At 43.1% G+C, this 25,521-nt stretch overlaps 1 protein-coding gene across 1 annotated transcript in view; it reads left to right on the top strand. All coding sequences in view use genetic code 11, as the record gives it.

Annotated features, from left to right (window-relative positions):
- Positions 1-25,521, top strand: part of EGR_05022 (Basement membrane-specific heparan sulfate proteoglycan core protein) — a gene marked incomplete at both ends in the record, with an annotated part of 51,370 nt that overhangs the window by 18,213 nt on the left and 7,636 nt on the right. The window contains 65 exons of the mRNA XM_024494271.1: positions 34-244; positions 320-433; positions 736-1,080; positions 1,269-1,565; positions 1,692-1,837; positions 2,035-2,203; positions 3,121-3,236; positions 3,468-3,723; positions 3,975-4,076; positions 4,416-4,670; positions 4,903-4,986; positions 5,110-5,418; positions 5,605-5,694; positions 5,770-6,102; positions 6,175-6,288; positions 6,547-6,706; positions 6,841-7,013; positions 7,380-7,622; positions 7,874-7,951; positions 8,024-8,353; positions 8,429-8,521; positions 8,684-9,037; positions 9,110-9,223; positions 9,329-9,628; positions 10,211-10,330; positions 10,627-10,869; positions 10,941-11,024; positions 11,369-11,689; positions 11,769-11,861; positions 11,938-12,279; positions 12,353-12,454; positions 12,532-12,834; positions 12,916-13,035; positions 13,274-13,516; positions 13,804-13,881; positions 14,037-14,378; positions 14,496-14,588; positions 14,893-15,213; positions 15,522-15,635; positions 15,891-16,196; positions 16,274-16,393; positions 16,472-16,714; positions 16,937-17,137; positions 17,217-17,476; positions 17,729-18,197; positions 18,276-18,365; positions 18,437-18,775; positions 18,846-18,947; positions 19,021-19,290; positions 19,457-19,555; positions 19,814-20,101; positions 20,432-20,539; positions 20,644-20,937; positions 21,083-21,190; positions 21,272-21,577; positions 21,910-22,011; positions 22,133-22,396; positions 22,844-22,942; positions 23,278-23,607; positions 23,847-23,942; positions 24,031-24,333; positions 24,475-24,573; positions 24,649-24,993; positions 25,060-25,161; positions 25,390-25,487. Coding sequence (XP_024351365.1) covers positions 34-244; positions 320-433; positions 736-1,080; positions 1,269-1,565; positions 1,692-1,837; positions 2,035-2,203; positions 3,121-3,236; positions 3,468-3,723; positions 3,975-4,076; positions 4,416-4,670; positions 4,903-4,986; positions 5,110-5,418; positions 5,605-5,694; positions 5,770-6,102; positions 6,175-6,288; positions 6,547-6,706; positions 6,841-7,013; positions 7,380-7,622; positions 7,874-7,951; positions 8,024-8,353; positions 8,429-8,521; positions 8,684-9,037; positions 9,110-9,223; positions 9,329-9,628; positions 10,211-10,330; positions 10,627-10,869; positions 10,941-11,024; positions 11,369-11,689; positions 11,769-11,861; positions 11,938-12,279; positions 12,353-12,454; positions 12,532-12,834; positions 12,916-13,035; positions 13,274-13,516; positions 13,804-13,881; positions 14,037-14,378; positions 14,496-14,588; positions 14,893-15,213; positions 15,522-15,635; positions 15,891-16,196; positions 16,274-16,393; positions 16,472-16,714; positions 16,937-17,137; positions 17,217-17,476; positions 17,729-18,197; positions 18,276-18,365; positions 18,437-18,775; positions 18,846-18,947; positions 19,021-19,290; positions 19,457-19,555; positions 19,814-20,101; positions 20,432-20,539; positions 20,644-20,937; positions 21,083-21,190; positions 21,272-21,577; positions 21,910-22,011; positions 22,133-22,396; positions 22,844-22,942; positions 23,278-23,607; positions 23,847-23,942; positions 24,031-24,333; positions 24,475-24,573; positions 24,649-24,993; positions 25,060-25,161; positions 25,390-25,487 — 13,146 coding nt within the window. The remainder of the gene's footprint in view (positions 1-33; positions 245-319; positions 434-735; positions 1,081-1,268; positions 1,566-1,691; positions 1,838-2,034; positions 2,204-3,120; positions 3,237-3,467; positions 3,724-3,974; positions 4,077-4,415; positions 4,671-4,902; positions 4,987-5,109; positions 5,419-5,604; positions 5,695-5,769; positions 6,103-6,174; positions 6,289-6,546; positions 6,707-6,840; positions 7,014-7,379; positions 7,623-7,873; positions 7,952-8,023; positions 8,354-8,428; positions 8,522-8,683; positions 9,038-9,109; positions 9,224-9,328; positions 9,629-10,210; positions 10,331-10,626; positions 10,870-10,940; positions 11,025-11,368; positions 11,690-11,768; positions 11,862-11,937; positions 12,280-12,352; positions 12,455-12,531; positions 12,835-12,915; positions 13,036-13,273; positions 13,517-13,803; positions 13,882-14,036; positions 14,379-14,495; positions 14,589-14,892; positions 15,214-15,521; positions 15,636-15,890; positions 16,197-16,273; positions 16,394-16,471; positions 16,715-16,936; positions 17,138-17,216; positions 17,477-17,728; positions 18,198-18,275; positions 18,366-18,436; positions 18,776-18,845; positions 18,948-19,020; positions 19,291-19,456; positions 19,556-19,813; positions 20,102-20,431; positions 20,540-20,643; positions 20,938-21,082; positions 21,191-21,271; positions 21,578-21,909; positions 22,012-22,132; positions 22,397-22,843; positions 22,943-23,277; positions 23,608-23,846; positions 23,943-24,030; positions 24,334-24,474; positions 24,574-24,648; positions 24,994-25,059; positions 25,162-25,389; positions 25,488-25,521) is intronic.

Here is a 25,521-nt window from a genome sequence, read left to right as displayed (position 1 = left end):
ACATATCTAGCCAGTAACTTTCAATCTCCATAGCTCGTTGCCGAATACGATTCCGCCTCGGATACTGGTGAAATCACCTGGTCGCTGGATGATTCAACCGATGTGCCAGAAATCACATCAGATGGAGGACATTCGTGGACAAAAGTCAACATCGCTGAGATACCCACTATCTTTGATGATAAAGTCCTCAACTTTGCCATTAATACTCCTGATGGAGTAAAGAGTGCCAAAGTCACACTAGCAGGTTAGTTTCTTGCCTTGGATTTAGTGATTTGCGCACTCACATCAACAATAACAAATCGCTTCTTTAAATTTTTAGTTGTTCCCGATGAAAGACCTTTCGCGATCGTTCATTTAAACAGCTCAGCACTTGTTAACGGTGATCTAATTGGACTGACGCATGGAAACATGGATATTGATGTGAAGTCATTCGGTGAGTCGTGACAACGACTTTATGGGTATCAAGCGAAAGCGGTTTGGCACTTTTTAACTCTACCTACGGTACAGCTTGAGCTTATTCCATGCAAATGAAGCTGACAGGTGTTTTGAAACTAACCAAAGATAGATTTACATGACTTTTGAAAGTGAAGCATTTGATTAAGCAAATAGCTGCATTGCATCTAAGTAATCAAAGCCACCTATTAAATTCCGTCACCAAACTAGACAAGCTAGGTTCCCATTCTTGCCCCGAACTAGGTGACTAGACTTACCATCGCAAAATCAAATTTTTCCCAGGTCCCGATGGATCTGAACTGTCCAAAGATCTGGAGACCTCCTGGCGCATCACACAGGCCAATGGAGCACCAGTGAAGCTTGACGACGGTATCCTGGCTCAGCGATACACCATACCATACCCCTCTCGTCTCGAATTACAGGGTCTGCCGCGTCAGCCCACTGAATTCCGCATTTCTGCCGTCGTCATTGTTCCCATGGGTGATAAAAAGGAACTCTTCACCTCAGTTCCATACCGCCTTATCGTACGGGAGCCCCTAATTAAGGCCTACATTCATGGTTTAACAGAACCTGGAGTGCTCTCTGGATCGGAGCTAGATACCGTCGGCGCTACCTGCGTTGCGCGAGGTAATAAAATGCATGGAGTTTTACGAGAGGGTGTTTACAAACTGCAAAATTTATTGGAAGTCATTGCTAGCTCACTTAGTAAATAAGCTGGCTAAAGAGAAGTTTAACTGTGTTTTGAATATCTAGTACAACCCACAGACCAAAAGTCAACCACAGGAAGCTTACTTATTGTATTACTTCATTTTCAGACATCTGGCGTAACCGCACAGTGGAGGACGTCACTTACGACTGGGACTATATCGTTCAACCAGAGGGAGGGGCCAATGAGTTGCGAACAACCTCTGACAAAGTTGAACCTGATAAGGCGACTCAGGCCGAGCTGCCGTGGTCAGTTTTGACCTTCCAAGACAACTCTGTCTATATGGGCAATTTAAGGAGTCGCCCTGGTTGGATCACACATCTTCGCTGTCGAGCAAAGACAAGTATTGATGATCGGCCTGTGGTTTCTGACTGGTTCAAGCTGAATGTCATTCCTGGTGATATGGGTGAGTTAGCATGAATGAAAGATCTAATTTTGCAGGGACTAGACGGTACAGCAGCTTATTAAAGCTGTAGAAAACTGTTTTGATACTGATAATTGATGTGAAGTTGAGACCATTTTATTCGTTTAGCTGCCAAATTCCCTAAGATCGAAATCCGTTCAACATTTGATGCTGCAATCTCCCGCTTCCCTGTCAAGGTCGAATGTGTGGACACGAATACGGAGGTACCATCCACGGTGACATGGTCCAAAGATGGTCAGAGACTGCCCCCATCGGTATGGTTGAACTTAGGCAATCGTGTTCTCGCTAACGCTCAGTGTCTGTTATAGTAGATGAGTAACAATTTGTAACCGTAGCAAGTTAAGATTTCGACTAATGTCAGAACAGAAAGAAGTTGACGCAGGTAATGGATGAATACCCTTACATCTGTATCCAATGCCTGAATTTTAAGGTAATAATAACTCGCCTTTAGGTTAAAGTTGAGGCTGGAGAAAACACGGCTTCTCTATCCTGGTCAGTTGACGAATCGAATGAATTTTCGCCTCGTGAACTGGCAGGCGTGTATGTATGTGAAGCGAAGAACGAATTTCGAACTGCTACTGAACGCCTATTCCTCCCGTCCGACATAATGGAAAGGCATGGTAAGCTCCAAGGGCCTCAGTTAGTAGTATAATTGATAGAGTCTTTTTTTCACACTTGTTTTACTCTTAAGCATTGTATAAGGCATGCGAATTAAGAATAGTCTTTATTTTAAACAGTTAGAGTTGGGAGACAAGTGGTATGTATGGTGAAAGCTTAAATATTGTTCTCTCACCACAACCCCTATCATGTCTTGAAGGCCTTTTCCGGTGTTGCTTGTGACACCTCTTTTATTTTTACCATCACAATAGCTGACAAATGAATTAAAATCAGAGGTGAGACGGACTAGAAGACTTCCTGATTTACCGGTAACGAGATAAATTAATTTAAATTGTTGGGTTCCCCACGAGCCAAATGCGTCGGAAATACTTACTTGGAAAGTACTGAACACAGAAGTGCCATTAGAGCTGTTCCCCCAAAACGAAAAGACTCTTTTCAGTGAAATTTACAATATGAAGTAGCGTACGGCGTTTTAATACCTAACGCCAAAACATCTACCTGCTCTGTTTTCTGACTGTGTAAGCACGTGGACACTTCAGCCCTTCAGTACTTGCTTTACCCAATCATTTCAGACCTCGGTGTACTACTGACTCTCATGCAGTAATAGAGGTTATGACGATTGTATAAATTTGGTGTGATTTTATTAGTCATTCCACCCACCTGTATGGGAAGCAATAGACCCATCCGTCTCAAAATGATCCTTTAGTGAGGCACTAGCTAAAAACATCTTCATAAGGCCCTAATCCTAACTCACCACACACGAGTCAGCTATTAATTCATAATGGAGATACTCTCCTGAAAAATGATGTAAGATGTGCGAAAAGAATTCCATGCCGTTGTTGTTGTGACAGCTGAACCAGTGAAAGCTGAAAGACCAGTTGACGAGTTCAGTCTTTCATTATCATTATTTCCATTTCAGAGCGGGAAAAGACCCCTGTCGACAGGGAGTACATTCGTATCAAATCAACGCATTCTCCAGTTGAGGAGGTCGATGGGAAGAAGTATGTGACTGTCGAAGAAGGTGAACCATTTCAGGTGAGATTTTGCTGTATAAGTTGTTTCATCTCAGCATTGTTACCGTGATTGCACGTTAAAGATATCCAGACAACACTCAGAATAGTGCAGTTAATTAACGAAGATTTACAGCCCATAGTCACGGGTTGTAAACAGTATTTTATAAAATTTTCATAAGCACCAGCAACTTGTAAGAACTGGCAGATATTTACAAGAGTGTTCGTAAATTTATCCCAATTTTGCTACCCTCAGCTTGTTTGTGAGTACTACGGCTATCCACCACCAGCGGGCGGAGTGAGCTGGCGTCTCAATCACAATGGCGGTGAAGGGTCAACCAATGCTGCGCTGGCCAAAATCAGCGGTCTTGCTTGGGAGCGCGGTCGCAACTACTGGGCCCTGATACAGTCTAAAGCCTTCAATCGGTACGCACCACAGACAGGTGTCTACACTTGCGAAGCGCTTGATGAATCTGGACGCGTTCTCGCTTCCAATGCGGTCAATGCTGATGGTAGGTTTTACCTGTAACACAACGGTGTGAATCCTGATGTCAGTAATTAGAAATAACCGCCTGTGGAATAACCTTCAATCGGCTATCACAAGCAGTTTCTGGCACCACTAACTCGTCCTGCAGTACGTTGCTTACAGGGAAGCCTGCTATTCTTCAGCTTCTGCATACATAGAAGAATTCTCTTTACTTTTGCATTGTAAACACTTTCACGTCTAGCTTCTGACTCGTTTTAACATCTCGATTCACTTTAGTACCTGTAAAGGACTATAACATTGAAGTGGAGGGATTGGACGACTTCGGTGTGCTTCATCTTCAACCAGGTGGAGACGGCCGTGTCAGCTGTCGTGTAAAAGGTTCGTAAGGGTTTTGGATACAAGATACGATTAACCATAAACTATCTTTATCAAGTGCTTTGGTCGATTGTAAGGAACGTGTCGAGATCTCAGCCTCTATATTGCAGACTAATACAAAGGACGGGCATTATATCAGTTGGCAAGATAACAACTCAAATACTCAGCAACTGTGTTGCATAATTGTCAAAATAAGTAGTATGGGATTGAGTCGAATAAGTATCATTGGACTTTTACCCATATATTACATAAAACTCCCCTAACGATTTCAAAATACTACCATCTTCCCTTTCCAACAATTTGTATTCAACTCCTCACTCATTCTTAATGACCGCTTTACAGATCCTGCGACCGGCAAGGCTATTCTTACCTTCGGCAGACTGAAGAAGCTCGAATGGGAAGGCCCCATGGTAGAAGCGGAGAGTGTTAAATCACTGAACGATTTGGCACGCGAAGTTCACATGTCAGGAGAAGATCTTAGTTTCCGCGGTGTCTATGCCGATTTGCCAGAGGGAATGAGGGGCAAATGCGCTTTCTGGGATGGAAAGGTTCGCAAGGAATCCAAACCCTTCCCAATTGTTGTTACGGGAGAAGGAGGTAAGTGCGCACTCATTAGAGATTCACAATTCCTATAAAGCTTAATAACTTAGTGATCTTTAGGATCTACGGAAGGATATCGTTTTTTTAAACAAACTGGACCCTTCTCTTTAGAACAGTCAACCTAAGGACGAGACTTCCGTTAAAACAGCTTTCATAGCCCAACACGCTACTAGGATCTAGGCACAACTGCATACCTTACTGCTTTGATAACAAACTGTATCCCTTGTAGGCACAGACGGAAAAGTTAAGGCGATCGTTGAAGTGCTTCCCGGGGAAACGCCAAACCAACTCAAATTCCAGTGCAATGCTTTCGGTGTGTTATACCCAAACAATTACATTCTCTTGTATTGCTTTTGGCAGAAAGCTTTATTTTATGTTTATAACGGCTTGCGACCGAACTCTGACCATGTATAACTTTTTTTTTATCATCATGCAGACACATTTGAGGGTCGACACCTGAAAGATGCCACCGTGTCCTGGTACGTCACAACTCCCAGCGGCAATGAGGTTCTCCTTGGTCACTTATTCAAGGAAATCAAAATAGAGGGCAATGTGATCGTTATGACTGCTCTTCGGGATGATGTCGACCTCTTGGTTCTATCTGGTGGTGATTCAGTGGTAGAAGGTCGTTGTATTGCCTTCATACCGCAGACAAACAAAAGCTACCCATCAAAACCATTCTTAACCATTGGTGCCAAGGATGCAGATAAAAAGCCTGAAGTGGTCGAGAAACCAAAAATTGAAGGTATTCTTTAAAGACTCGCATACAATTTATATTATTGATATCAGTCTATTTCCAAATCCTGAAGTCTTTTACCAAGCTAGAGGCCAGATTTAGTGTTTAATATTTATTTTTTAACTTGCTGTGTACAGAATCGTGTTATTTCTCTACTCGATTTGAATGTTGTCATTTTTGAAATTCTCTTGAAAGACAAACCCATCATAACCATCGAAGGGGACGATAAAGGAGATGTTCCAATCGAAGAGGGTAAAGATGTCAGCTTAAAGTGCCGTCTCGAAGGTGAGTTACTTCTTTCATTTCGAAGCCAATCCCTTGTTCGGTTCTCAACTACTAATCGACTTATTTGCCCCACAGAAATTACACCTGACTCACCTAAATTCGCCAAGGGGTATGCATATCATTGGCAAATCGCTCGTAAGGATGGACGCGCCGTGGATACATCCGTAGTTGCCGACACCGTTGAGGTCATCCCCCTCCCAGATGGTGGTCTTGAGCTCAGGTTGAAGGGTCTTAAAGCGTCCGCCGCTGGTTTGGAGGCCAAGTGCTCTGTCCTCAATACAACTGATGAGGACAAATCCAAAATGGTGAATTTCCCAAGGGGTGCCGATTTGGTAACCTTCACTGACGACAAGCTTGGTGAACCGCAGGAAAAGGCACAATTCACTGGTACACCAGAATACGACACGAGTCAGTACAGCATTACTTCTTGTTAGCATAAATCTACTTGTGACTAATGTGTTATATTTTGCTTTGCTACAGTTCCGGAGAACGATAAGAGGAATAAGTACACGGTTAAAGTTGATGGATTGGACGACTTGAATCGACTTGCAGCTCCTCTAGACTCTGATAAGATATTGACAGTGAAAGTAATGGGTAGGTACCTGTACAGATTAACATTATGATAGAAATCTGGGTGAAACTAATCCACCACATCACTTATCTTTTCCCACCGATGCTTTTTCTCAATCGCAAATACAGTAGACATAGTTAATCGTAATTTTGAATGTTGTTATGTGTTCAGATTTCTTGAGGTTCATTTACACCATTTCCTTTTCCATTATCCACTAGAAATCGACTGTGACTCGTTTGAATAGAGTGCTCACCAGCAAAAGTCTTGTGTGTTTCCTTTAGATAAAGAAACTGGTGAAGAAGTTTCAGTCACCAATCCAGCATGGAAGGCGGTTGGCTTGGAAGTTCGACATGCCGATGGTCGGCCGGCTCCTCTGAGCCACCTCGCCAAGGAAGTTCATGTTGATTCCAATACTGGAGAGATTAGGCTTGTAGGATACAAGTGAGTTGGCTAATGCAACATTCACGGCAATTGTTTCCACAAATTATAAAGCATACTCTAACAATCATTTGGGCATCTTTGAGGAACTGAATAACTTGTAGTTCATTATTAATCACAACGCGTTTCATTTGCAGGGGTGACTCTGAGTTGGACAAAGGTGACGACCTGTTCATCCGTGTGATTGCTGAGAAGACCCCTACTGAAGTTGATGCCGATAGGAAAGCAAAGCCTGGACAATTGGGCGATCCTAGCAAGGAGCGCTTCGCTTCCCCACTTATCCCCGTTGCTCTCACTGACAGGGAGCCAGGTAGGAACAGTATTAGATGTAATGCGTTCAAGTTCAGTATAGTATCGTGATGGTGTAGTAGTATTTTAAGTGGTACCAGTGAGAGTGTTTGACCTCTTTTTATGGGCATTTTTCTTTCATCACCAGACGACCGCGAAAAAGCCATGAAATTGTCACCTCTGGTCCCTGTCGTCCATGGTCTCAGCAAATGTCGCACCGTTGCACTTGAAAGTGGAAAGGATACTATTTTGTCCTGCAAAGCTAGAGGCATGTGAAATTCGTTTTTACTACTCTACGTACCTGCATAAGTTTTCCCCATAAATTAACCATGTGAAGTTCATCCGCTGAATGGAAATGATGTTGGTATTTTTTTGCCACTCCTATCAGGTGTTAAAGACGAAAGTGACCTCCTTTTCGCATGGGAGCTGAGAAATATCCAAGGTCGTCAGGCCTCCGTGAGTATGATTGCCAAATCCGTTGATATCTCCGGAAATCAACTCAGACTCAGTGGTATGAAGACTTTGGCCACAGGCGAAAGCCTGCTCGGAAGATGCGTGATTGTCAGGAAGATGGGCGGCTCCGAGAAGTACTACAGTCGAGACTTCCTCGTGGGGCCACTCTGCGATCCTGGTAAGGGGATAAGCTGTCATGGAAAGCCTAATAAGGTCTTCAAATAAGTTGCTACTCTATATGATACGATGACAGTTGCGCTTACATTTTATTGGTGCTGAATAGATTCTGTATCATGAACTAATCTTTCCTAGGGGGTGTAGTCTGATTTATTTCAAGATTTTAAAGTCAAATAATATGTCACTAGAAATCAGCAGATACGGTTAATGAGCTGCTTTGAATAAAAAAGGCCAATATTTTCTTCTCTCTAGTTGAAGACGAGGTTGTAAGGGTAGAAGAGATCCCAAGTAGAGATCCAGACCAGCGACGATTCCGTTGTGTGGTTACAAGTAAGATTCCTACCTTTCCTTAAAATACACACCTTTTAAATGCATCCTAACTCATTACTTTACTGGTTACAGAAAGATCCGATGGCTCCGTGATACCTGGCGCCACTTACAAATGGGAGTTTGCAAGCCCTTCTGGCGAAATGATTCTACCCGGCCATCTCTTCGAGAGCATTGAAATTTCTGGAGACTCTATTGGCCTTGGACAACTTCGAAGTGATGTTGATTTCTCGACATACTTTGCCGACAGGAGTGTCAGTCTTATCGAAGGTCGTTGCGAGGCTTTTCTACCTCCTGCTGATGCTAAGGGTGTGCCCAAGAAGATTTACTCGGATCCTATGGTGCAAGTGTCCAAGGGAGATGAAGACGAAGAACCGGCCTACTCGACGAAAGAAATAATTGAGGGTGAGATTAAATATACACTGGCAGATTTAATACCTCAGGGAATGCGATTCGAATAGGCTATTCGTCTAATTGCAGATGACAAACCTCGGGCTCTTGTGGATGGTGCTGTGGACAACAAGGTGATCACTAAGCCGGATAATAGTGTTACACTCAAGTGCATTGGTGTCGGTAAGTGAATTTTTCGATTTTAGTTGTCTTCGGCTGAGAAAAACGCCCTAATCGACCCGGATGGTTGGGTTATTGAGTGATAAAGGAAACGTGTGCCATTGCGGAACTTATAGTAACTTCAAACTGCTACCGTTATTAATAGACTTCGTTTTCCCCACACAGACGACCAGACGGGGGCTAACCTGGGCAACATTGACCACCTATGGGAGGTGCAGACGAAAGACGGTCGACCTATAGACACTAGTGCATTAGCTGAAAAGGTGGAGCTGACGCCGGCAACTGATGGATCAGGCTATAAACTGCGACTAATTAAGATCCGTCCAACCGCCGGTGGACTTCGGTTGAGGTGCGTTCTCAGAGATTCACGTGCCAGGGATGAGAGGCCGTTAGACCTTCCTTCTGACAGCCTTCTCAGACCGGGGGATCAGGCTCCTGGAGATTTAATTGACGTTATCATTCAAGGCGATCCTGAAAAACCCGAGCCTGTAACTGGAAGGCTAGATGACATCGTTCCAAGTATGTGGCTTCTTAGTCAAAATGTCTGGGCGTTGGTTTCGAGACGAATATATCGGTGCTTGCTTTTTTCAGTACCCGATAGCGACCCAAGAAAATCATTCCGGGTCCGAGTTAGTGGCCTTGATCCTGACGGAAACTTGGCTGGACCTCAAAATTCTACCGTCACACTGAAAGCTGAGCTTATTGGTTAGTTATGATAATAGGATATGCCAAAAATTCCTTAAACATGCGGAATAATAGCAACGCTCACACGTTGTGATAAATTATGACATCGACTTCTCTTTACTGTAGATGAATTTACGAATGAAAAGGCAGATATTCCCGAGGGTGGTGATGTTCGTTTCGGTTTGGAAGTTACTAAAGCCGACGGAAGTCCAGCTCCACTGAACCTCATCGCAAATTCAGCTGAAATTGACAGTAAATCGGGTGAAATCAGACTGATTGAGTATCAGGGAGACCAACGCAGTCCTGCCGCCAAGGATGTCCGCATACGGGTTGTGGCCGAACGAAGTGGACTGAAACAGCGCCAGCGATTCGCTTCTCCATATATCTATCCTGTTTTAACCCAAGATGGTGGGGGACCTATCAAAGGTTTGTTTTATTTACTCATTAATTTTTGATAAGCAATAAAAATCATTGTATTACTAGAAAGCGTCATAAAAAATGCTCTGGGTTTTAACCATCATGGTTTATAAAACTACCCCCTTCGTCCTCAACAAAATGAGTCGTCAATGCCGTTCTAAGCATAGCAGTTAGAAGGCCTAGAAGGATTATTGTTGGGACTAAAGGATCATTAAAAGTTTAGACACTCGAGAACTTGGTTGCTGCATAAGAGAGAAAAAGGGATTTATGGAAATGCGTTCGACCACCAATGCGCAACTTTCCTGACCCGTGGTCTGACAAACACTGCTGATAGGCGGATTCAGACGGTGGTATTGATGATGAGACCTTTCAACAAACCTGAGAATGAGTAGCACCACAACTTTTGTCTAAGAGCCAAAGGATTACCCCATGCAATAAAGATCGCCACAGAGCAGTGTGTGTTGGTGTGTGGAACAATCTTGTTGGTATCCAATGGACTATATCGTGCCGATCTTCATGGGTGTTCGTTCCTATTCTCACGTAAGGCAACTGATATTTTATAGCTTTAAATTATCTCATTTACTATTTTAGACGACAGACCGGTTGTAAAGGAGTGGCCGGAAGTAAAGCCATTAGTCGTTGGGTTGAGCGACTGTCGTAACTTGCCCATAGAAGTTGGTACCCGGAAGATGCTAATCTGTGATGTTTCAAGTACGATTGCTGACTTTATATTATATTTTTTTACCTCTGCTCTGTAAATTTTTCGGAATGCACTTTTTAACTTGCGTTACATATAAACAGACAAATATTTATGCTTTTAGTGGATAACCTTGAACTTACTTTAGATATGATTTGCCCTTACCTTTGCACATTTATTTAAGTAGTATTTGTAGTGATTACCTCAAACTAAATAAAAAAATATTCCCTCTGATCAAATTCAGCAAACGAAAAAAGGATTGGTGATGTTCCAAAATGGGATTAATTCATTTTGAATTCTCTGTGGTTAGGCCCGACCGAAGATCCGAATAAACTGCTCTACGGATGGGAGTTGCGGGGTGAAAAAGCCAACAAACTACCTCTTTCTGGCTCAATCGCTGACTTCGCAAAACAATCTGGCAACAAATTGGAGCTGGTTGGACTGTTTGAACCTAGCGAGCACACTTTCGGTCGCTGTGTTGTAGCCCGACCCGGTAGTGGCAGTGCAAAGTACTACAGCGAATACTTCGAGATCGGTGGTACCTGCAAGCCAAGTCAGTAGCGAACATTTTTTGCAAACCATACCCAGTCTGGATGGTTGTTTATGGAACTTACTTCATTCCAGGTCCCGAGAAGTTGGTGAAAGTTGATGTTCAGGATGTCCCACGACATGATCCGAACGAAAAATCTTTTGAGTGCTACGCTTACGGTGAGCTATAGTTACTTCTGATAGTATTTAATCATTTGTTATGGTAGTAGACAAAGCAACTAAATTTTTTTGTGGATCTAGTTACACTACATTTAGCTCTAACAAGTATGGCCTTAAGCCATTTCTCATTATCTTTGTGCAATCGGCATAGTTAGTAGTATATGTCGTTTCAGAGTAGTAGGATAGTGCTAATGAGACATTTTGGCCTTCAACGACTGTGTTTTATTTATTATAATCATCAGGGGCTTTGAAGAAATAGTTTTTTTCTGGGTAGAGCGCAATATAAATTGCAAGTCTATGGAGATTATAAATTCTAAAATTAATATTTTGCCGTTTACCTAAAGATCCCACAACTGGATCCCGTCTGGAAAATGCTACCTTCCTTTGGCGATTCCGATCTGTTGACACTGGAGAGATAATTCCACCATCTCTGCTCTTTGGCAAGGTCACGACTGAGGGTAATATGGTGACACTGAACAACTTGCGAGTTGATGTCGACCTCGAGGCTTTGGCAGGTTCCAACAAAGTCTATGGTGAATGCATCGCAGACGTCCCCAGAGGTCTAGATGGCTTTGAGAGAGCCATTTACTCCTCTGGTCCCAGGTTCTTTATTGAACGGGATCCCTCGGGGAGCCTGGAGATTGGCGAGGTTAAGGAACCTGAAAGTAAGTTTAAACAATAAGAAAATAAGCTGGGTCGTAATCCAAATATCACCAAAAAAATTTTTGCATTGTGTTTGTGCAGGAGAAAAAGTCAGGTTTGAAATGATGGGAGTTGAGGATGGCAGGGTAATTTCCAGTGAGGGCGACAATAAAGTGATCAGCTGTGTGGCCGAGGGTAAGCATTTCCACTATATCCATTTACTATTAATATAGATTTAATATGACTAAAATTAATCGGGATTGTGTTGTAGATCCTCAAACAAGTCGTCCGATTGAAGGTTTGGCAGTCCAGTGGGTGTTTGAACATAAGGACGGTACTGTAGTTGATACTTCGGCACTTGCTAAATCGGTTAAATCACTGCCTCTTCCATCAGGAGCTACTCTTCGTCTGCAAGGTATTTGCAAGACTGCCTCAGGACTTCGCGCTAAGTGCGTGGCTGTCAATGCCAATAGGGGCTTGGATACAGAACTCGACCAAAAGGAAGGTCCTCTTGATCCAACTACGCAAGTCGACAGCCCCTACATCGATTTCAATGTGAAGCCAACGGAACCTGAGGCAGAGGAAGATAAGATTGTGCCAAAGCCTGAATTGTGTAAGCCGCTTGCGTGCTTTTTTCTACTCCTTATTAAGAGAACTCTTTCCACGTCCGACGCGTTTATTTTTAGTAACTCCAAAGGACTTCAAATTCCTCATTGATGGACTAGACGAATATGGAAATCTAGCCATCTCACGTGGAGCAAACAAGGTTTTGGAAGTCAAACTCATTGGTAATCCTTTTTGCCTTTTTTTTGATTTATGCCAGTATCGGGGTCTGGTTAGTCTTGATGCTATTTGCCCTTCTCAGATCCTGATACTGGTGAAGAGCTTCCAAAGGATGCCAGTACCAAATATGGTGTCAAACTGCATCGTGCCGACAAGTCTCCAGCTTCTCTGGGTGCCCTTGCTAGAAGCGTGGAGATTAACTCAGAGACAGGGAAGCTAAAAATAGAAGGCTATCAAGGCGACGCTCTTAGTGACAAGGCCAATGATCTCTTCTTAAAATTCACGGTAGAGCGACCATTTCTTTCAGGTGATGACACGGTTGAGAAGTTCGCCTCCCAGTCGATTCCAGTGAAAACTCTAGATAGAGCTGGCGAACCAGTTCCTGGTGAGCATCCAATTACAAGTCTTTTAAAATCCACCGTTAAGATTTCGTGAAAGATTCTATTAATTTTTTTTATTTTTACAGACCACCGAAAACCCGCCCTCCGTCTTCCTGATCTCAGACCCCTTGTCCTCGGATTAAGTAAATGTGGTAACCTTGAGTTCGATGAAGGCGACAATGTCACCTTGAAATGTAAAGCCCGAGGTACGTCAGATGAATCTTGGACAAAACATATTTGATAATTTCGCGTCTGTTGCATTACCTTAACTCAGGAAATCATCTTGAATTGTATAAATAGGCAAACCCCTAATATATATCTCTTCAGTACCTTCTAGGGTTGTTTTTCATGCGTTAGTGTCGACGTTATGACAATTTATCCTTTGGCTGCATTAAATATGGTTTTAAAATGCTGAATATTTAAACAACTCCGTGTTATACCTAGGTATGGCGGAAGACGATGACAATTTAGTTTATGCCTGGGAGGTAATTAAACCGGGTGGATACAAAATCTCAATGGCTGGAACCCTGGCTAAATCCGTGGAACAGGAGGGATCGAAACTGCGTCTGATAAATATGCTAGCTCAGAAAGACATGCTATTTGGTCGCTGTCTGATTGCTCGCAAGGCTGGCAACAGAGCTCTCTACGGCAGCCACTACTTCCGCATCGGTGGCAAGTGCGAGCGCAGTATGTTTAAGTTTAATTAAAATTTTGGCGAAATTAATTTTTAAAGTAAGTTAAGATTATCTGCTAGGCACTTACCATAATGTAAATTTGTTTAGGTATGGTGTATTTAAAACGTCAGTAATTTTATGATCAAGGATAAATTTTGGTTTTTTCATTTTTTTATGTTAAGCCCATCATCTTGTAATCTATGAAAATGGACTAGCTAGCATGAATTTTGTGTTTATTTAAGTGGTGTGACCTTGGGACCAAATGTGAAAACGCTTTTTTCGAATGTTTGACCTTTGTAGAGGACAAAGTCGTTGTAAAGGTTGATGAGGTCCCAACGCTTTCTTCTCATGAACGCAAATTCAAATGCAAGTCTATTGGTAAGTTGTGCATGGTGGATTCCCCAATAGATCGTGATATATAAATGGTTTTTATTTACTGGGATAATCCCAACAATAAATTCTTAATAAATCAAGGTAATAATAAAGAATTTTAGGAGCCTGCAATCACGGTGTAAACTTTTTATTACTGTTAGATTTCGACACCGGCATATCGATTCAAGCTGGAAACTTTATATGGGAATTCGTGTCCTCCTCCGGTGAAGTTATTCTTCCCGGCCACATCTTCTCCAAGGTGGAAGTTGATAGAGATACTATTCAGCTTAGCAGACCAATTCCTGATGTTAACTTGTCGAAGTTCTTGGGACCAAATGATGGCAAATTCATTATGGGAAGGTGCCGTTCGGTCAAATTAGAAGATGGTGATGATGCAGAACAACCGTTTGTTCCACCCTCGGATCCTTTCATTGTCATCGGTCAAGCCGAGGATGCTGATGATAAAGGAAAGATTGATATCCTGGAGACTGTGGATGCGGAAGGTGAATGTCTCCTTAACCTACACCCTTAAAATTGGTCCGATTACCTACACTAATTTTTTAACTATTTCGTTTGATTGGAGAGTTAGAAGCTTCATAAGAGTCAGTATTACATTGCAGATGAAAAACCTGGCGTCACTGTAAAGGATGCAGCTGACAATCGAGTTAATCAGGATGAAAACGATTCAGTGGTCCTTACCTGTGAAGCTCAAGGTGAGTTTTAGAACGGCTTCTCCACTCATTCCAGTTTTACGTCTTTAAGCAATAAATAATAGCTGAAATTGAGTAGAGATGGTTTTGATGCTGTCTTATGATCACTGGTGGGTTATTTGTGCCATAATGGGAATGCAGCTTATTGTCGTATAAGTACAAACTCCAGTGAAATTCAAGAAAAATTTGACCCATTTTGCCTTGCATTGCAAAGTCCAGGATGCTGTTTGATAATCTAAGTACTAATTGCGCAGGTGAGGGATGGTAAAGGCTAATTTTACGGAGCCAGCTTTGTTGTCTGCTGCAGACAAGTTTTCGAGAAGCAAGGTGAATGGCCTGACGTACGCTTGGGAGATCCGCACAAAAGACAACCGCCCAGTGGATACCAGTGCTCTGGCTGATAGGATCGAACTTTTACCAACTGGTGAAATCAAACTCACCGTTCTCAAACAATCGGCCGCCGGTCTTCGTGCTCGTTGTGTCCTCACCAACGACACTGTGGACGAAGAAGCCGGAAGAGACCAAGGTGTTCTCTCACCTGGCGAAACGAAGCCGGGAGCTTTTATCGATTTCAATGTCAGACCTGATCCAGGCAGTGGCATCGTGTTTGATGGCATGACGTCTCTTGGTACGTCGATGTTTGCTGCGTTGTTAATCTTTTGTTCATACTGAAGGCACCATCATTCACCCATCAATACTCTTACTCAGTAGACTGAAATACTTTGTAAAATGGGGTGTCGAATTGCTGTAAACAGGGAGAAACTAACTTTTTTGAAGGAATATCACAGCGTGAACGCTCTTCTAAAGGATACAGCATTTCTCAGAACTAACACAATCAAAATTACGTAGTGTGGGTGTTATGACCAATTTGAAGGTGAGATACCATACTGTCTAATCCGTTTTGTGCTTGATCTTCCATCACTTTCGTCCACTCAGATATCGATAAGTCAGATCCGCCAAAGTTCAAAGTCCAGGTCGAGGGGCTCGATAGTAACGGTGCGTTGTCTGCGAAGGTGGGCGACGAGGTTGTAATCAAAGGGAGACTTATCAGTAAGTACTGGTTGTGGCATTTTTCTTTTCGTCTCAAACTAGAATTATAATTAACTAGAATTGTACATCTGCTTAAATATATTGAGGAACATGCATCGGAAGGTTAATCACAAACTGATTTATCAAATATTTTTGCTTATGGATGAACTAAGGATTAGATCATAGAGGTATCTTTTGACCGTGGCTACTTTGGAAAGTCATGAAGTCGTAGTATAAGAACAAGCTAGAAGTAATTTACAAACAAAATCATTTTAGACACCGAAACCGGTGAAGACGAGGCAGATAAGGTGAGGTTCGGCATTGAAACGAGCTACTCTGATGGAAGCCCAGCCCCATTGGGTCTTCTTGGCGACACCATTATGGTGAATTCAAAAACTGGTGAGGTAAAAGTGAACGACTTCAAGGGAGACCGCCTGGCACCCCAGCGAGGAAGTTTGCGCATCCGCATCGTCGCAGAAAGGACTTTTGAGTCAGGCGAACCTCCCAAACTGAAGACTGAGCGCTATGCCTCCAACTACATTCTACCAGTTACCCTCGAAGAAGATGGTACTCCAATCAAGGGTAAAATGCTAAAATTATGAATAAGGTCATTCTGCGACCAAGAATGTTTTGATAAATAATGCTTTCTGCATTTGTAGACAGTAGACCTACACCTGAAGAATTTGACCCTATTTCACCAACAATCGAGGGACTAAGTCCTTGTGGCAATCTTCTCCTTCAAGAAGGCTATTCTGTGTCGGTTTACTGCAAAGCAACTGGTCAGTTTTTTCCTTATCTCTTTCCATTGTGAGTCAGCAAATAAATGTATAAAGTTTTTTTTGAAATGCTCTTTAAAGACGAACCGAACAAAGAAGACCAATTTGTCTTCGGTTGGGAGATCTTCAATGCTAAAGGCGCCCCTATCCCTCTTGTGGGCGTAATATCTAGCTCTGCTGTGGCTGAAGGATCCGCGCTGCATCTGACAGGTGCCAGAGACCCAGTAAACCCAGTTTTTGGGAGATGCGTTGTCTCGAGGAAAGCGGGTGATGATACCCGGTACTTCAGTCCCCTATTCCGAGTTGGTGGAAAATGTGATGAAGGTGCGTTTTTCTATTATGCATCATAAACGCTAATTCTATTTCTTCGAACGCCGCAACTTGGAACAGTTTGATCTTATAAATGTCGATTCATTTTCAAGGCTCAAGGGTTATTTATAAAATTGCAATGGATTATTGATTAACATTTGCAGATATTTTTAAGAGGATTTTAGTCGGTGCATCATCAGTGGTAAGTAAATGCCCTGTTTTCTTTCGTCTAAAAAGCTGAGCCGATAACAACAACTACACCCGCACCGAGGCGAAACGTGACAACACGCCCAGAAGAAGGGGAAGGGGAGACGAAATTTACTGGCGCGACCCTTGACACGGGGAGAAAGATCCGCTTCCAATTGACCGGAATCAATGCAGATCGACTTGTGGTGGCTAGACCAGGGGATGATGCAACTCTGAGCTGCACTGCATACGGTGAGCACTTTATCAACTTACCAGTGTTGTTTTTTTTATTCGGTGAGTTGGCATGGTTGCTCCACTTTTTTATGCGTAGATGCTGAGACGAATGAGGTCCTTTCCGATGCTACCATCAGCTGGGAATTCAGTGATCTTGAGCAGAACAAAATAAGTCCGATGCGCATCGCCAACAAGGTTGCTGTTCGAAAGAAAAACACCATCGATTTTACTGGCTTGCGCAAGGAACCGAAGGCTGGTGGGAGGTGCCTAATCACCCTTGATGACAAGGCCACAATCAGCACGCCTTTCTTCTACTTCCATGTCACCGATGATGATAAAGAAGGCAAGACTTCCTTGGTTAAAGAGAATTTGAATCCTTCCTTTTGAAAGTCTTATACAGCAAACTATTTTATAACGCACTCACTGACGATTTTATCATTCGCTCCATTGCAAAGTAGACTGAAGTTTCCACAATATCCTTTGCATATTGTGAAGATAATTCGTTGTCATTCAGTCTCCCCACTCATGTGCCGATACGAGTAGGCATTCACGGTCCCTCTGGGTTTGCATCCGAAACTACGAACCTTAAACTATTCTGACGAATTTGAGCTTTCATTTGCATTAGTGCCAATGGATAGGCTTCTCAACGGTGACGCGTCTGTTGAAGTGCTAGTGGAAGGTCTCAACGAGCAGGGTCAGATTTCCGTCAAGCAAATCGGTGATGACGCACAGCTAACTTGCAAGGCAATCAGAAAAGATACAAATGAAATCCTCACTGAAGACGTTCGTTTTGGTTGGGAGTGGCGTTATCTGGACAATGATCCAGCTATGACAAGCAATGTAGCCATTGGTATAAAAACTGATGGAGATAGTATGGAATTGCGTGGTATTCGGGCTCCTGAAGGCCTTGGTGGTCGTGGCATCAAGGGACGCTGCGTTTTGCACATCCCTGCTAAGAAGGTCGAACCCGAAGCTGCCGATGGAGACAGAGAACGCAAATTTGTTTCACAGTACTTCATGGTTGTGGTCGATCGCGTACCGGTGGTTACTCAGTCGCCCATTCCTGGACATGCAATCGGTAAGTAGTGGCCTGCTATCTCGTAATCCCGGACAGTAATTGTGGCATAAAGTATCAAAACTTGTATTTTTATTTCAGATGGCATTACTGTTGAGATAGAGGGTGCAGTAGACGGAGAATTGAAGGCTAGCCAAGGCAGTGATGCAAAACTTAATTGTATTGTCAAGAGTAGGTTTTAACAACTTTAGCATTTTACTGCGATTATTGGTGGTCCCACATAACTGTACACTGTTTTACAGACGTTACCAGTGGAAAACCGATCTCGGCAGCTCTATATGCTATAGTCTATGGGTGGGAGTTCAGAGATGCCTCTGGCAATGCTGTAGACAGCAGTTTCTTTGCAAATGCCGTGAATATTGAGTCACACGGAAGTCTGCGACTTTCTGGATTATCAGCGCCCTCTACAGGTCGTTTCCCGATGCGGATTCGGTGCTATGCTACACTTGCTCGTCGCTTACCAACTGAGGATAGAGAAGTTCTGCGACCTCGCTACTACACTTCCGAATATGTTGGCCTTTTGATAGTCAGGGAAGATGGAACCGTCACGGCTCCTGAACCTGGTCAACCAGAACCGGATCGTGAGTCAGGCTTTGCCTTGGATGGAGAAAAAGTGCACAGTTGTAGTTCTAACACCCTGCTTCGTTTTAGTGCAAGGCAACCGCGTTGATGTCTTTGTAAAGGGACTGCATCCAAGTGGAGATTTGAAGAGCATGCCTGGAGAAGATGTTGAACTATTGTGCGTTGCCACAGGTAATAAGGAATGCCGCGTATTCATTCGTTAATCATGACAATTGACTCTTTTACTTTTTTCCCATTTCAAAAGACAAAAAGGCGGACCAGGAGATAACACGTGACCAAGGGATATTTGACTGGAGTCTCCTACGACCGAATGGTTTGAAGCTCTCCAACGGTCAGCTGGCTAAGGAAGCTGTCTTTGATGGACCTCGATTGGTGCTGAAGCACGTGCTATTACTCGATCCTGAGATGGCTGGATCAATGGGCCGTTGTGAGGTCTTCTACAACGGGCAGACATATTCCTCACCATTCTTCAAGCTTGACTTTACTCCTAAGCAACCGCTAGAACAAATTGAAGGTGGATTATTTTAAAGTTAATTTATTAAACTCCAAGTATTAGTGCATTGAGAACATATTCACTATTCCATTTGACTGATCTGTCGGAGTGGCATGTTAAAGACGTACATAGGGAATAGGAATGATGCTGCAAATGTGGATATTTAAAGGGAATTTTCTTCTCTTAGGCGATGGTATGCTTGTGGTCGACATCAATGGGGCCAACAAAGCTCTCAGTATCGTGGAACTAACTCCAGACGAAAAGACACTTCAATGTTTCGCAGTTGGTGAGTTCCTCATCTGCCTTAGTTCTCATAGCGCTGATTAAAGCTGTCAAAGCCACCAGTATTTGAAGTTTTTCCTCTCTCCCATAAATCGTTATATAGGGGATGAAATAAACGCGTCTACATCATGGGCAGCCGATTGATGGAGTTGAGTGTTAGCAAGTACCAAAAATCACCCAGAACGTGGGTTTTAAGTTGATCATCTCAATGCCTAAATTCATCATATTAGTTGGGACCCTAACTATCATTCTTTTAATGTAGATTCAAGGACCCGAAAGCCAGAGACTGATGTTGCTTACGACTGGGAGTACTACACGAGCCTTGGAAATGGTCTTCCGGATGTGCTTGACATGATGGATCCAGAGCGAGTAGAAACCTTCAAAGAGGGCCTCAATGGAAAACTCACTCTTAAGGGAACAGACAATCGAGACGTTACGAAGGATAGGGTGACGCGTTTGCGATGTCGAATTACTAAGGATGGTGCCAGCTACACGTCACCTTACTACAGTATCCGACTAGCAGACGAAAAAGTCAGTGTTGAAGAGCCGGGTACGTGAATATTTCAATCCTCCTTTCGTCATACATTACCTTCTTCTGTTCAAAGGGGTATCCATGAGGATTAAGAAATCTCCTGATAATCATTGCTTCGATTATCAGGGTTATCCTTAAATTCGTTTTTTTTTTTCATTACTAGTATTAAAAAGAGTTGACTTGACTTCGATCTTCTATCAGATCTCGTTGCCAACCTACTAAATCGCTGTTTGATAAGATGATTCTCATATCCTCAAGTAGATTTTCCGTGCTTTTCTGACTTTCTGGCAAATAGATTTGATGCCACGACACCAAACAAGCGATTATTTCAAAAATTTTAATTTGTAGAGATAAAACCAGTTCCAAAATATTGGGCTTGGATTACTGGCCTTGATGACAAAGGACGCGCATCGGCTAAGCCGGGAAATACAGTTCGGCTAGGCTGTCAGGCTATCGGTATGTTTATATTTCGAATTTCAGTAATAACTTACTAGTATTTGAAAATATTTTTTCCCCTGCTTGATTTCTACGCAATTTACTTGTCTTTGAATCAATTGTAGACACTAAAACTGGCAATGAAGCAAAGAATGTGGAGTACTTGTGGGAACTGCGCCGTACTGATGGTAGAATGGCTGATGTGGGACAAATTGCATCTGGCGAAGTTAGTTTCGGGGAGAATGAAATAACTCTAAGGGAAATAAGACCAAACTATGGAAATCTGAAGGGGCGTTGCATCATCATGGACCGCGCCACTAAAGAACAATTCCATTCGCCCTTCTTCAACTTTGCTGTCCCGCCAACTTTCGAATTGGAAGATATTGAAGAGTCGCCGCCCCTCATAAGGGATGCTTCTCGTACGTTAAACTTTATATCAATGATAAATTACACCTAAGGCTGTCAAAACGTCAAGTTTTCACTTTGAATAAGTGAAGCACAAATCATAAATGGCTGAAAAATCTAGCCGTTAAGCAGATTGGCATGGGTTTTTTTCCTCCTCAGTTCAAGGCGATCGTATGAAGGTATGGGTGACGGAGTTAAACTCGCTTGGAAATCTTAACGGAATGGTCGGGCAGGATGCTTCCTTGAAGTGTAACGCTGAAGGCGAGTGTTTCCCCTAATCTCGTTGCTTTGTTACAAAATAATGCTTAGGGGTTTTATTTTCCTTTCCTTACCTACGCCTTCTTACAGCTCAAGTCGCGAATGCTGAAGTGCTCGGCTACTCTTGGCAATTCATTGACAGGCACGCTCAGCTAATCTCTCCTAGCGTTCTTGCGAAGGAGATTCAGATTAAGGGTGATGGAACGCTCCTTATGAATGGTTTACGAGCCTACAAGGACCGACAGGGCTACTATTCCATTGGTGGACGCTGTCTTGCACACGCCAAAATAGGCAGTGAAGATGGAAAGGTGGAACAGCTTCGTTTCCCGTCCAAATACTTCCAAGTGATTGTTCGCGATACTGAAGAGCCAGTTCTACCAAAGGTTCCTGAAGATTGTAAGTCCTTGAAGATTGTGAACTGCTATCAGTCCTCCCTGAGCATCGGGAAGAGTACTTTCGAAAGAAGTGCATTAACTCATTTTCATTTTTTAAAGTTAAAGTCGTAGAGGTATAATATCGTAGGCTTTATTTGAATAAATTACACATAGTTGGTGAGTAACCTCTGTCCTAATATTATGAGGCTTTCATCTAGTTCCATTCAGATGGGAAAGTAAATGAATTAATTAATCAACTTCTCTACGAGTCGGGAAGTTGAAGTGGTAGTGAAGTTGGTGTTGAGCTAATGCCCATTACTTGATGATTTAAAAGTTCCTTGTTTTTAACATCAGTGCAAGGAGAATTCGTCATTGTCGATGTGGATGGTCTTGGTAAACGTGGCAATCTCAAAGCAGAACCTGGTGACACTGTAACACTCACATGCAAGGCTAAAGGTGAGATTCCGTTCACGATATTCACCCGCTTCCATCGCTTGCTTATTTGTTTGTCAGATTTGACAATTGTCCTGATCGATAATTCCTGTTGACTAAATGTCACATTTTCATTCTGCTCTAGACATCGAAGCCGATGTGGACGATGTGCCTGGCACACAGTCCTGGAAATTTATCGATTCGCTAGGTCGTGAAGTGCCCGCAGAGCGTCTTGCGATGTCTGTGGAGAGAACTGGTCGTCAAATCATTCTGACCCACCTCAGACCAACTCTAAAAGACATCATTACCCGCGGTAAATGTGTCATATTCGGCGAGAGAAGGAAGCGATTCTACTCCTCAGTGCCTTTTGAGGTGGTGGTCAGACGACGAGACCTGGATGAGGAGAAAGGTAAGTCAAGGCCATGGATTTTCATTCAAAGATTCTCAGTGATTGACAACTTGGATGACTATAGCACTGGGGCTCACCACTCCTTGCGTACTGGTGGAGGAATGGGAGCCACGTGAGAAACACAAATATTTCACTGTCCTCCAAATTCGACTTTCTTTACAATTAGTTGGGTGAATACTTGCGTGCCACGGCTCAATTTAATTACCTCTGCATTTTGCTTGAACAGTAGTGCCTTCGTTTTCACTCAATTCCACTTTGTCTGTTTTTTGAACCATTCTCAGCCTCTTGTTACAGGAAAAGGTGTTCGGTCTGCAAAATGTCAATTTATTCCGTCATTTTTATCAGTGTTGCGACGAATTCGTTTGTAACCGATTCCCAGTCTCTAGATCCATTATTTGTCGAGCATTTTGTATCAGTTTTTATCCCACCGTTTCTATCCCCTTTTAGAGGGTGACGAGGTAGTTGTTGATGTGTTTGGCGACATCGTTGACAATGCGTTCACCGGTTCTAAAGGCGGCGATGGCAAATTCTACTGCTCTGCTAAATGTGAGTACATTTGCGACATTTAAAGCAAAAAGGCGGATGTAACAATAGCTGCTTTCAACATAGGGCTGGTGACAGGTATCGACATCTTGCTCGTCTCTTCCAGTTATGCCAAGTCAGTGAAACTTCAAGCTTCCATTTGTGGCCTACATTTACATCAAAATAGTTGCCAGTCGTAACTGTCGAAAGGACGCTTTAAACAGTTTTCTGAATTAAGTGTAAATTAATTGGCAAAGCGGATAACGTAATTTAATGGGAATTTTTAAATCTGTAACCTCCACACAAAAATAATTTGGTGAAAAGTGTAAAAATCTTGGCCTTCTGACTTTTTGCTGTAGACGTGAAGACAGACAAGCCAATTTCTCCCGAAAAAGCCCAATACGCATGGGAATTCGAGATCGATGGTCGGTTGAAGCCGCTGGATAGTGTGGCAGGAGACGTGGCTACAAAGACGACACAAGGCACAGACCCGAATAATCCGCAAGCCGCTATGCTTCAGCTCCAGGGTCTTGGTTCCTTAACCAAATGGACAAGGGCACGTTGTGGTGTCACTGTGACTGAACAACTTGAAGGAGGAGGCGTGCCTGCCAGCAAAACCTACTATTCACCTTTCTTCACTTCAGGTGAAGCCTTTGACTCCACTACTCCCGATGGACGTATCATTACAGGTGAGACTGCTGCAGCGACTTTATAAGGGTAGAAGGCATGTAAAAAGTGTATAAATACATATTTTTCTGCCGAAGAGTAAATCCGAGATTTTTATTTAGTTGTGACAACTACAATAAGGGATTACAGAATTGTCAAAGTGTGCAACATATCTGACCTCAAATATCCCAGTTGATAGCAGTACTCGACTCTTATCGAAAGTTATGGGGAACTCCTTTTTGAGTGGGTATTTTTCATTCAGATCCGGAGATTTCCATTCGCGTGCTCGGTCTCGATGGAAACGATACTGTGATTGCAAATGTTGGTGATGATAAAATACTCCGATGCTCTGCAATCGGTGAGCTGCCTCTCCATTTCTCACCGCTTAATTGACACGTTCATCAAAAACCGCATAGCTTCTCTCCTTCTTCCCTCCTTGGCATTAGACATGACCACTGGTCTGCCCATCGAAAGTGCACGATTTACTTGGGATCTTCGAACTGTTGATAATCTGCCCCTAACCACCAACAGACTAGCAGAACAGGTTCGCGCTGTGGACGGAGAGCTGCAGCTTTTCGGACTGAAAGAATTGAGCAAATTCGTCAGGGCTCGTTGTCTCGCCACCCTGCCGTCCAAGGACGCTCCGCAGGAAGGTGAACCCAAAAAGAGGCTACCTTTCTATGCCTCGCCTGTTGTCAAATTCCAGGTCACCCCGAAAGAGGGTGAATCTGTGCCTACGGAATTGAAAGGTGACAATTACTCGTATTTTATCCCATCTGCTAAAAACAACTCTTTGTTTCCTATGCATTTTTGGGACCGTAATAACTCACCTAGTTAAATAAATCCTCAATGAGCGAAAGATTGTTAACTGCTTTGATGTTGTGTTTTAGATATATCGAACTTGAAGGTTGAGGTGCATGGTATCTCACCTTCGGGAACTCTTACTGATGTTGATGGAAATAACAGAACCCTTGACTGCATAGTGACTGGTATGTTTTGTAGTAAGAGCGTGACTAGCAGTATCATTGCTGATTCTACTACAAATAACTTTTTTCTCCCATCAGACAAGTGGATGGGCGCCCCCATTGTTGAAGGCATCTCAGTGGGGTGGAATTTGGCCACGGGTCCAGACAATCAACCATTCGAGCTATCCCGTCTTGCTGATAGTGTTCAGTTTGACGGATCCAGATTGATCTTAACTGGACTCCGTAAAACTGGCAAGTATTCAGGCGGTCTGCGAGGTCAGTGCATTGTCTCTACTGAAGGCGGTGACACTCTTGAAGTACCGGTAGTAAAATCCGACGTCTTTGCTATTCACATTTTGCCGAAGCCGTCGGTTGATCTGGAAGAGCCGGCGGTACCTGAAGAAGACGGGAAGGGACTTCCCGATACGTGGCTTCCTGGACCTGGTACGTTCGTAGTACCCCCAAAAGCCACTTGTTTTGAGACGTTTTCTAATCATTTCTTTATTACAGAACCCAAAGATGCAGTTTTTGTGATCATTCATGAATTGAACCGCGATGGAGAATTTGAACGCAACGTCGGTGCGGATGCAACGCTTACTTGTGTAGCACACGGTGAGTTAACATTTACCAGTCTCGGTTGAGGTAGCGCAACTCTGTAAAACAGTACATTGTAAACTTGTCTAATAAAATTGTCACTTTTGATAGCTCTCATTCGCTCATTTCATTAATAGCTGTTAATATTTATCAGGTGTATTCCCTAAAAAAATAATATCTTTTTGCTTTTTATTTGAACTAATTTATTGCTTTAACAGCGGCAATTTCTAACACTTGTCCTCTTAGACACGAAAACCCAGCAGCAGCTGAAGGTGGGCAGTCCAAATGACAGAATATCACTGCGCTTTGGTTGGGAACTCCGCGATAAGAGCACTGGAGAAGAGGTAGGTTGTATAAGCTTTCGCTCAAGTGTGATAA

Source organism: Echinococcus granulosus, assembly GCF_000524195.1.
Source record: "Echinococcus granulosus chromosome Unknown EG_S00034, whole genome shotgun sequence".
Classification (NCBI taxonomy): Eukaryota; Metazoa; Platyhelminthes; class Cestoda; order Cyclophyllidea; family Taeniidae; genus Echinococcus; species Echinococcus granulosus.
This window is presented reverse-complemented; position numbering and strand designations above follow the sequence as displayed.